The sequence below is a fragment of the Copadichromis virginalis genome, linkage group LG3 (assembly GCF_057382275.1).
Source record: "Copadichromis virginalis isolate Kocher_CV1m ecotype Utaka linkage group LG3, C_Virginalis_male_GT1.1, whole genome shotgun sequence".
NCBI lineage: Eukaryota > Metazoa > Chordata > Actinopteri > Cichliformes > Cichlidae > Copadichromis > Copadichromis virginalis.
This window is the reverse complement of record NC_140620.1, coordinates 36,201,381-36,213,569: the sequence shown is the minus strand read 5'-3', so window position 1 is coordinate 36,213,569 and position 12,189 is coordinate 36,201,381. Positions and strand designations below refer to the sequence as shown.

The window sequence follows — 12,189 nt, the reverse complement described above, 5'->3', positions numbered from 1 at the left end:
TTTGTGGCTGATCTGTGGTGATTTTCTGTCTTATGAAAACTTATCATTAAAGATCCTTAAGTTTATATCAGTCTCCCGAGTCCTGCATTTGGGTCCACATTCTGTCTGCCACACACGGTTTTGACAAAGTCACAGAATCCAGTATACTGCTGATCGATGTATAGCTGCGTTAATTACTTGCCTGCAGGTGGCTGCAAGGAGTGACTGATGACTATTAAGGCCTTTCAGCATGAAATAGTGCATTTATAAATGTATATAAATATAAATGTTTTCTGTAATTTGTTGAATAATTGTGTGAGTCAGCGTATAAAATAAGTAAAATGTTAAATACCTGCTAGACTGAAAAAAGTCTGCTCTGATGATAACCAGGGTGCAGAGGAATGATCAGGAAAGCAAAATAAATCTGTGGTTTTGTATTAACTGTGAGTGCTGAATGAGGTGTAATAATGTGAGACTGCACAGTTTATCTGAAAACTATTGATGACAAAGTGAATTTTACTTATTTACAGAAGACCTTTGGGTAGAGCAGGACAAAGAACGAGTAAGAAGGCTCCTCACATCCCAGACATGAATTGCTCATTTCTCCTCTGTCAAGTGCCCACTCATCTTTAGATATTCAATCTCTGTGTTTACATAAAATCCATGTTATCTAGCCAGGCCCTATGATCCTCTCCATCTCCAACCATTGTCTTGATCCTGGTGAGTAGCTGAAAAATTTCACCAGCTTCCTCAGTCACCTTGGTATCCGCCCCTGGGCAGGGCCGTCAGATCTTCAATAGCTCCACTTGCCTGGAGGTGATTTGAGGTAATCAGGCTGGAGAGATTTAAGGCCTATGCTGACGTTCCTCCTCGGCCAGTTTGTCAACTACTTTATTTTTGTAGCCAGCTTTAATGTTCAATGTTCTGTTTGCCAAGTCCCACTTTTACCTCCAAATTAAGCTCATGTCTTGGACCTTGAGTAATCTACCTTTCCTCTGAAAATCTCTCCATGCCTCACCTGCCTGCCCTTCTTCCATCACACTCCCTACGGAAATCAAGTCAGCCAACTCACACTGTCTAACTCACCTGGACTCACGCCGCCTCTCCCTCCAAGCATCTTTCACTCCGCCTGCGAGTAAGCTTCAAATACATCTGTGATCACCTTCTCTAGGGCTCATTTTTTGTCACTATTCAAACACTGCTCAACTCTCTCCTCAGTGTGATCACAGAACGTAACCAGCCACGCTCCAGTTACTCTTCCAAGCCCAATTTTCCCCACTCAGCCCCCACGACCACGTTAATATGCTACGCCAAGCCTCTGTTACATTCTGAGCTTTGTCGTGTTCAGTTACAGACAAATATTGACTTGTGCTAGTACAATAAAACACATTGTTAAAACTTTCTCGCCACCTCTGCTCTGGGTTTCTGCATTTGGGTTCAGTTTTGGTACCGGCCTTCTGCCCCTGTGACAACCATTTGCCCACTTTTAATTAAGGCAAAGGTTTTTTCATTTTATGTCTTCATTTAATACTAGTTTACAATCGCATTTTTACTATATCATACACCTTAAAATTCAGACACTCAGAGATGAGTGTGTCCTGTGCTGTCAGTCACACAAACACACATACACTTATATATATATACGTCTTACAAAATCGTTCTATTTCATTGGACTGAATTTTAAAATCCAAAAATGACTCATAAAGTAAAAGGTAGTGATGGTCTGTCGGCTCATGTGTGGAAAAAAAATAAACAATCAGCACACTGCTTCAGAAACACTTTGCAGGGGCTTGGGTCGTCTGAGCAGAGTCACGTGATCAGCGACGTCCGACGCTTTATTCAGCACTCTACTGCTTTAGTACCTGATCCATTGGTTTATAACAAATTGAATCATTGGTGGGATTTGTGCTGTGTTTTTGTGATTTTGTGCGAGAGGGAGCGAGCTAATTGTGTGTAAGATAATTAGAGACATCTAATAGGCTCTGCCTATTCCCGAATAAAACCATTTCATCAGCAATTTTGCTCCCTGGTCTGAAATCTACGTAAGAAATAAACAATACATATATGTGTATAATTATAGAAGTTATTTTATTATATATAAACATACCCGTCCACTGGTTAATTACATAATCACGTGAAGGAAGGGGCTTCATGGCACAAGCAATCTCCCAAACTATTATAAGTCCATGTTCAACATTGTTAATATAGTAGAGAACACACAATGGCACATGTTTCAACAAGGGTGGTTTATTCATCTAAAGGATTTATTATGAAAATAGACATAACACAACCCCCTCCCCCTCCAAAAATAAATAAAAAATACACGTTCAAAGCACCATATCAGCCTGATATCAATCTAAGTTGTATATTCAAGCTGCTCTTTATATTATGGGCCATCAGAGGTCACCAAAGAGGACTGTTTTGACAAGTAATGAACTGTTTTTCTATACATGTTTCAGAAAGCTTAATGTGGCTATGACTACTAAAAGCCTTACCGTTACGCCTATCCATTGAATAATTAATTTCCATTAAACACAACAAGTGGAGGCTACACACTGATGATGTCACGACAATAAAATAATAAAGAGAGCACAATCATTCATGATCAAGCAACAATAATTTGATTTGGGAAAATGTTCCTTCTCAAGTTCTGTTTCCAGTGTTCACATTGACTATGACAGTCAAACAGTGCCATCTAGTGGCTATACAGGTAAAGTATACAGCAGAGTAAACGTGTATTACATTTCTAATGCGACTACAGATTTGACTCTTACACTTTATCTACAGCAAATACACATAACACACAACACTAATGTTATTTTACAGATATCTACTACAGACCACCACAGCGTCTTTAAAGGTTTAGAAGGAAACAATGGAAGTCTAATGAATGCTGATGTAGAAGCCAACAGACAGTTTATTCTCTATGCTTCATGCACATTTGCTGCTGTGAGAGAGGTCAGGAGAGAGCAGTCAGATTGTTGGAGCTGACTGAAAATCGAACAGGACTTTTTGGGACTGTGCTGAAACGTGTTTAACTGTGAGGCTGATAAGGCCAAGGTTATTGTACTGAACTAAAACTATAATCAAAACCTGGAATTGAAAAAAACAAACAAAAAACTAAAATAAAAATAAAAATTGACTTTTGAAAAAAAAAAAACTTATTGAAACAATTTTATAAAGAATAGAAAAATTATCTATCCATCCACACATCAGCTCCCACGTGTTCCCACTTATTTCTCACTTGCACTTCCTACTTGGGTGTGCGGGCTAGAGTCGAGGCGACAGGCAGATTACATCATATCTGAGTATTGATGCTGACAAGCTGCATCCTGTTGTCTCCATAATTTAAATTTCTTTATAACAATACTTTGTACATAGTAAAATATAAAATGTATAAATAAAATTGAATTCATGGAATTGAATGTACGTGTACATTTTCATGGGTTTTGATCTTCTTTTAATGCCAATCATTTTATTTTATGTCCTTGACGTCTCTGCATTTCATAGGGAACCAGTCCTATATTGTATTTTTGAATCTGCCATTTCTGTGCTGTAAGAGACACTTAGTTTTATGTGTTTCGTTTTCAGTTTTGAGTTTAGTATTTACTGTTCTTACCTCCTTTGTGTCATCGTGTCTCATCATTTAACAGAAAACTCTAACAGTGTCACTGAACATTGAATTTAACCTGGAGCATTGAACTATAAATGGGAAAGATTTATGTGTAGTTATACATTTTCTTTCCTCTTCCTGCTCTTGCTCGTTCGATATTCAACAGTGAGTGTTATATTTCTGTTTTCCACATGATTACATAAAATCCCTGTTTCATATCTGACATACACACTGGATCATTCTGCTGGAATATTTCAATATTCAAATCCTGACCTTTGGCAAACAAGATCTCTGTGTTAGTGTCGCATACAACCTGCTTTTGACAGCAGTCTTTACGAACACACTGAGGAGAGACATCAAGGAGAGAACTAACCAGATGTAAGTTTAAACTTTCTTAAGTAATATGCACAGATCGAGTGTAGATGATGTCATTACTCAGCATTTCTGACAGTGTTTCTATTTTTTGGTCTTAATATGATTCAAACATTAAAATTAATGAATTTATATTCTTTGACCACATATAAAAACTAAAATATTTTACATGAGTAATTTCTTTAGTACAACTGAGCACTTATATTTTTCCACTACCCTCATCTAATATGGACGACTAAAAAAGCTAAAATTTAGGACTGATTGTGGATAAAGTTTCACTCATGATTAGCACAAAAACACAGGATCAGACCAAATCACAAAGGGAGTCTGCACTGCTTTAACAAAAAAGAAAAAACAAAAAAAAGAACTTTTCAAAGGATTATCTTTATATTTAACCATCATGTGTAAGTATGAAAAACTGAAATATTACAGGAACATTAAACTGGCATTTGGCACTAATTTACAAGCATTTAGCTGCAGCTCTTTTCTATTCTTTCCCTCTGTCCTCCTCCTTTCTTTATTTCTATGTTATGCTGGGCGGCTTATGTACTGTAATGTGTGGAGAGACTTTAAAGTATTTCAGTTATTTTATATTACCTCTATTATAAATGCCTTATCAAATAAAAACAGGGCCTAATTTGGGAAAAAAAATAGATTAAAATAAATATGTTTCTGTGTTGATCGTTTTGATTGTGGTTGTTACCAAACTGTCTCTGTCAGCTCAAATATATCTGATATAAAAGATGCTGTGGAGTTTATTTCTATTTATTCTGACTGGTGGTTCATGCTCCATGGCCCCAGTTCTACTTTTGCAACACTTCTGGAGTTGTTACAGTAAACTAGGACCAGTTAGGTTCGACTACTAGAGTAGTAATGAGTGTAGCGTGTAATAAAGACCACATACCTGATAATAAGTTTAAATTGCCGGCTTGTTATTTTGTAAAGACAGTTGACACACACACTACATAACACAGTGGTTTGGGAACCACTGTGAACAACCTGATTGGGTGTGGCTGGTCACAGGAGTCACGCTGCAGCGTGCCCTTTCACAATAAGACTCTGAACACATATTTTAGCCATTTTACCTGAATTAACATAAAAACACCATGAATTAGCAAGTTTTTAACCTTTTAACATGTTTTTAAACAAATGAAATCCTATACCATGAATTATATCATTGCTGATGTTTTTAAATGACTTTTGTAACCATTATGACCTATTTATTGACTATTTATCGCCTGTAATATATTTCTTATGACTGTTTTTACTAACAGGCTATGTTAACCAGGGTTCCACTTTATTCCTTTTTTTTTAACGTATCAGCTCTATTTCAGCTGGTTTCATGAAAACATTTAGACTACTGAGACTATTTATGAATCTTGTGGCTCATTTATGGCCCCATTTGATGAATTGAGTTCATGATTTATCAGATTGCTGACAATCAGATTGCCTTAATTAGCAAAATTATTGAAAGCAATGTCTTCAGTTGTAGGTCAGTGCTGCTTGTTTATGTGTGCTGAACATTACACAGACCTGAGTGTTTGACAGGACAGACATGATCAGACTTTGTAACTACACACAGAATCAAGGAGAAGCCTGGATTGGACTGTACAACAACAACAACAGCAAATACTGTAATGTAGCATCACATCTCTTGGTGTGTGCTTTTATATAGCAGTTCAACAAAAGCAGATTGCACCTGGTGTGTGTTTACAGAAAACAGAAGTTCAACTAATATTCACAGTTTTTCAGACAAATTAGGTAAAAAATAAAAAATGAAGTGTGATAACCTGACAGTATCAAAGTCTATATGCACAATGAGAGTCACCTTTTCATTGAGCATGATATTTGTTTCCCACTCACGGCACAGGATGTGTTTACAACTAAAAGCAGAAGTAGACTTAGAATCTCATCTAATTTGCATCAATACACAAATGTATTAAAATTACTCAAGTTTTGAAAACAGACACTTTTTATATAATAAAATATATAATAAAATGGAAATAAACATAAGCAGCCTCTCACACAAACAGCTGGAATAAGCTCCAGGCTGAGTTGGACAAGTGGTTAAGAGGATGGATGGTAACATTATATATTATGAGCACTGTTTATGTTTTTGATTCAATAATCTTCAATTAGTTGATCGGCTGTAGCTGAGTAAGTGAAAGTGGTCAAACCTAGAGTTTAAGTTATTGTTATAAACATCATATTATGTCATGGGGGTCATCTCTATGGGGCTGATAACATCCAGAGCAAGTGTATATAAAGTATTATTGTACCTAGACAGACTTGTTTGCTCAGTAAAAAGTTACTTTTATGTGGAGTTTGGATTAAAAATGAGTAGATATCTTACTAGCTGCAGCTGAAGCTGTGATATATTCTCATTATTGAGTAGATCACGTTCTCCCTGTGCCTCACACCCAGTTTAAGATGATGGATGAAGTTATTGAGCAACACAAATAAGGACAACATGTTTATATGCCTTTTGTTGATCTACGTATTTTATATTCTTTACATTATTTACATTTGATCTTTTACATTGTGTATAATGTCTATTGATTCTATTGTTTATTTTAATATTTGTGTACAGCTCTTTGTGACTGCCTGTCTGTGAAAAGCACTTAATAAATAAACTTTACTTACTTACTTACTTATATGTTCTTGCTTCTTGGACAGCTAGCAGTGCAGTGCTTTTTTGCCATGTTTTCCTGATTGCTCATAAACATCTTTGAATTGTATTTGTAAATGACCCCTTTCAATTCAATTCAATCATTCTTTCAGCGAAAATAGTCACACGCTCGTATTTTAATATTCAAATCCTGACCAGGACAAAAAGAGCTCTCTTTACTGTAGAGAATAAATTATAACATGTAAGTTTACCTGTGATATTTCCTATCATCATATATTAATCAATTTTTTTCTTTCCTGACATAAAGGGTCCATCGAAGAAGTTTGGTTCAAATCTTTGTTTCCTTGAGCAATAAAACATCACTTTCATCTGTCAGATCAAAGATGCAGTGGCGTCTGTATCTGCTTATTCTGATGGGTAAGTGGATTGTTTCACCAAATGTACTGTTTTTAATCTAAAGTATCTACAGATTAATGATAATTCATTAAAGATTTGCAATATTTCTACCAATACATCCACTGAATATAGATCCATCTTTATCAAGCAAAGCTTTTATCCATCATCTAATTTTGATATGATGATGGGATGATTAGTTTCTTGTATCAGCACTTTTTTTTTCTTTTGCTGTTTATAAGTCAGTCTGTCTTCTTGACATGTTAGCTGGATAATAATCATTTTACTGAAGAAGCTCCTGGAAAGGAATTCAACGATATGTTTGACTGATTTATTTGAGTTTCAACCTGTAATGTTTGATTTCTTCATTCAGACTTTTATGTATATCATATTTCTGTATTTCAGGTCAGTGTTGCCTCTTTACATGCCGCCTGTATGAGTACCACTTTATTAAAGAAAACAAGAGCTGGTATGAAGCACAGAGATACTGCAGAGAGAAATATACAGACCTGGCCAAAGTGTTTGACATGACAGACATGAGCAGACTCCGTAACTCTGCACAGAATCAAGGAGAAGCCTGGATTGGACTGAACGACAACACAGGTGGAAACAGTACGTGGCGTTGGTCTCTGCCAGGAGTGGAATACATTCATAATGACAGCAGCTGGAATCTGAAAGGAAGAACTGGTAATGAGCCACCTGGGAACTGTGGGAGGAAAAGATACGATAATGGAGATAAAAAGCTGGCAGATGTTTCATGTGATTTTAGAATGTGGTTCATCTGCTACGATGGTGAGGAGATAATTTTAAATGATATTATAATATTGTGATTTGAAAACATAAAGAAATCAAATAATTGTGATTTCAGAAAAACTATGTAGAGTTTCAGGAGGCAAATAATTGAGGGATGTCTTTGTGTGTTTTTCTGTTGATTTCACAGAAATGAAGAAAGACAAGAAAACATTGTATTTGATAACAACATTTATGAGCTGGACACAGGCTCAGAGCTACTGCAGATCCCATTACACTGACTTGGCCAGTGGACTCGATCAGGTAGATGGAGAAGAAATGAAGGCCCTGTTTACGACTAAGTTTACCGCATGGGTCGGTCTGTTCAGAGACAGCTGGAGGTGGTCAGATGGGAGTAATTCCTCTTTCAGATACTGGGATATGCAGTTATTCAATGATGAACAAAGCAACAAGAAATGTGCTATGACTCTGTTAAGCAGATCAGGAAAATGGAGCTCTGATGAATGTGACAAAGAAAAACCCTTCTTCTGTTATGATGGTGAGTTTGTACAAATGTTTTTCTCTGTTTTCCAAAATGAAATACCGCTGTCATTACTGAGAAGATTACTGATGATGTGTTTGTGTAGTTATTGTTGTCTGTTGTACATTTTGTTTTTATAGCAGATAAATTGATCCTGATCAAAGAAAACAAGACCTGGAAGGAGGCCTTGAATTACTGTGAAAACAACTACAAGGGGCTGGTTTCTATCACCAACCCTGAGGTGCAGGGATGGGTCCAGGAAACAGCCAAGGATGCTGACAGTCCCTATGTTTGGATCGGACTGAGCTACAGATGCACTCTGGGATTATGGTTGTGGGTCAGTGACTACGTAGTCTGCTATGACAAGTGGGCCACAGAGGGGAAGACTGAAGGGTGTGACATGTCTGCAGGCGTGGACAGAGGAGGACAGCATGAGTGGTTCAGTCGCAGGAATAATGAGACGTATAATTTCATTTGTTCTAAACAGTAAGTTTTAAACTTAAACTTAGTTAGTGATGCTTATATATAACAAAGTTATTAGACAAGCAGATGGATAAATAGCCACAAATGTAAAGACTGTTGAACTCTTGACAAATGTCAGGCTCAGTCACTATGGTTGCAAGTCACTCTGAAACCCTGATAATCAATAAAACATCTTTACTGATTTATATTAATATGTCCATATAAAATAAAGAATGCACTTCAATTCCATAACCTGGTAAAAGAAATATATTGTGTATGTATATAGTGTTTTTACTGATGTAAACACAACAATACTGATGCTGACATTTTTTAATTTAAAATTAATTAATTTAAAATTTCACACATATATATATATATGTATATACTATTATATTTATTTGTGCTTTTCAAAGATTTGCATGTCTGTGAATTCAAAATCTGCCATCAAGGAAATGATAGAGTTTAATGTATAATGTTATGTTCCATGTTTACTGTGGATCAATGCAACCTAGCGGACATTTAAAGACACAGAATAGTTTGTTGCAGGTGAATGAAATGCAGACAAAAACACTACAATGATAAAAAATACTGTAAAAGCAGAGTGATTGTTGAAATACTCTGAAATGTAAATACTGCTAAATTAAAAGGAAAATATAAATTAACAAAAGAGGAAGTGATGTGGACGTGAAGACACATCATTGGGTAGAAAGGTCTGTCATGGTTCCCGAGTCTTTGACTGTCTTTAGATTTTCTCTACGTTTGTGTTTTTGCTGAACTTTGGATTATGGTTGTGTTTTCTGGGTTGTTGATATTTAACTTCCTGTTATTTCCTTTTTATTTTCTTTATAAATGATACAAATGTCTTTGAGATTATTTGATGTCTTTAATTCTGAGCTTCTGTTCAAAGATCTTCAGATTCTTTCTGTGTTTTGTGGGTTTATGACGTCCTCGTGGTTTTAGGTTTGTTGATCTCCTTTTGTGCTCCATTCTGTTCCTTCAGTCTCATGTTTGTCTTCTGTCTCTGTCAACTTCATATCTTTGAGTCTTGGTCTCAGTGTTTGTTATTTCCTGTTTTATTTTGATATCCTGTTGTGACTCGTGTTTTGGGTTTTCGTTCTACTTCCCCTGTCTCATCCTCTGTGATTAGTTTCAGCTGTCCTGACCTGTTTCCTCTCCTCTCATTATCTGCTGTGTATTATTGTCTCAGTCTCTCCTTGTCCTTTGTTTCGTGCTCTCGCATAACTGTGTTTCTCCTCCTTTGTGGTTGTTTTGGAAGAGTTATTGTTTTGAATTGTCTGTGCCTGATCTGTGGTGGTTTTGTATCTTGTAGAAGTTCATCATTAAAGATGCTTAAGTTTATATCAGTTTCCCGAGTCCTGCATTTGGGTCCACATCCTGTCTGCCACACAGTTTTTGATAAAGTCACAGAATCCAGAGTACTGCTGATTGATCTACATCTGCATTTGCATTATATGTTAGCCTGTAGTTGGCAATAAATAGTGCCTTTGATGACTATTTACCCCTTATGGCATGGCTATTCAACTAAAAGGTTAGTTGGGACAGATTTTCAAACCGAGGACTTTATCTGGGCCAGATATTTTTTTTGCAGCCAGTAAGCAGCAGATCATGATCAATTTCAAACCCACACAACTGTATTGAAAAACAAGTAATTTTTTATTCAAACCTTCTTCTTTTTTTTTGCACATTTCAAATAATAACAAAAAACATGAATCCTGTCAGCTACAGTCAGGAGAAATCGCTACAGTCCAAGTTGGGATTTCTTTGAATATGATTGTGTTTTAGATAAAGCAAGTGTCTTGTAGTGGAAAGAGACAAATTATGCGGGACATTCCTAAAGGGAAAAAAATCCCACAAACCTTAAAGTGCACTTGAAAAGCTCGCACAAGAAGGCTAACCTAGCTTACCTTGAGAAGGTAAGGGAGCACACTCAACCCTCATCCCCAGAAACAGAAGCTAACCCCAGGCAAGGCAGCGTGATGCATCCTGAGACAACTCCACAAAAAACATTAATGCAGTGCTTCCAGCAGCGACCTGATGGCTGCTGGTTGGTCAATTCGCAGGAACATCACAAGCGAGAGGAAGCGTTAGAGAAGATGTTTATTGAGACTGGGATATCTACACAACTGTGTGAGTCAGTTGCCTTCAAAAAGTTTAGCAATTCACTTGAACAAAAATTATGAACACCCGGTGTTGCAAGAATTAGTAGTCTCATTGGGGCCAAGATATATCGTTTATAGTTGCCTGGTATCAATGGTTGTTCATCTGCCCTAATTTTATTTTATTTTTTTAAAGAACCCATAGGTGGGAATGTGAGTTGTCTGTCTCTGCTTGTTAGCCCTGTGACAGACAGGCGACCTGTCCAGGGTGCAGGGTATGGTAGCTGGAATAGCAACATACCCACGGATAAGCAGAAGAGCATGACTGGTATGATGAAACTGGGATTTTGTTGCACTTAATTATTGCAAAAACGACTAAAACTATAACTGAAACTAATCAAAACTAAACTGAAACTAAGGATTTTCAAAAACTAAAAACTAAAAACTAAACTAAACTAGCAAACAAATGGTAAAAACTAATTAAAACTGATATAAAATTGAAAATCTGAAGTCAAAACTAAATAAAAATAAAAACTAATGAAAATTGCAAAACTATTAAAACCCTGAACGGGCAACCTTGCGGTTACAGATGAGCTTCCCAACCCCCTGAGCCACGGTCGCCCCTGCTGCTAGACTGAAAAAAGTCTGCTCTGATGATGACCAGGCTGCAAATGAAATGATCAGAAAACCAAAATAGATCTTTGGGCTTGTATCAACTGTGAGTGCTGAGTGTGATGTAATAACGTGGGAAATGTTCTGTTAGACTGCACAGCATATCTGAAAACTATTGGTGACGAAGTGAATTTTACTTATTTAGAGAAGACCTTTGGGTAGACCAGAAGAAAGAAGGAGTAAGAAGACTGACACTTCCTACATGCAGTGAAGCAGAACAGCTTTAAGATTATAAATGTTTTGGGGTTTTTTTGTTTTTTTTTGTTTTTTTCACAAAAAAAAAAAAAAGTTAGTTCTTGTTGTCGCGTTGTTAACATTGGTTCCCCTCTCGTGCTGTGTTTTCTCTCGTGAGTTATATTCTTGGATTTCTCAGTTTAGTTTCTTATTGTTTTGTATTCCTTCCAAGCCTGCATTAAAGCAGAGTTTTTGAGTTCAAAAAAAAAAAAAAAAAAAAGATTATAAATGGGTGTGGGTCACACTCAGCCAAGATTTCGGGTGAGCTCATTGTGAATCCTAGCCCCACCCTATCATGTGATTTCCTGAGGTCAGGTGGCCCAGGATGTGAGTGGGCATTAAGGCGTCTGGGAAGGGATCTCAAAACTGGATTATAGATGGCAGAGAGTTGGTGTCGTAAACCCCGCCTCTGTTCAAAGATGGTCGCTCACAGTGGACATAGATGGCT

The 12,189-nt window shown here is 36.7% G+C and overlaps 1 protein-coding gene across 1 annotated transcript; it reads left to right on the top strand.

The window, feature by feature from the left end:
• Positions 1-3,922: 3,922 nt before the first annotated feature.
• On the top strand, positions 3,923-10,077 carry LOC146714401 (C-type mannose receptor 2-like). Its single transcript, XM_085452731.1, has 5 exons — positions 3,923-3,970; positions 6,901-7,010; positions 7,392-7,778; positions 7,927-8,274; positions 8,397-10,077. Coding segments are annotated over exons 1-5 (1,197 nt in total). The 5' UTR covers positions 3,923-3,968; the 3' UTR covers positions 8,747-10,077.
• The last annotated feature ends 2,112 nt before the right edge of the window (positions 10,078-12,189 follow it).

Bases quoted from the DNA above. Each gene is read 5' to 3' on its own strand.
- LOC146714401 (XM_085452731.1), top strand. The intron at 7,011-7,391 runs GTAAGTGGATTG...TCTGTATTTCAG, and splicing joins GTATCTGCTTATTCTGATGG to GTCAGTGTTGCCTCTTTACA. The intron at 7,779-7,926 runs GTGAGGAGATAA...TTGATTTCACAG, and splicing joins GTGGTTCATCTGCTACGATG to AAATGAAGAAAGACAAGAAA.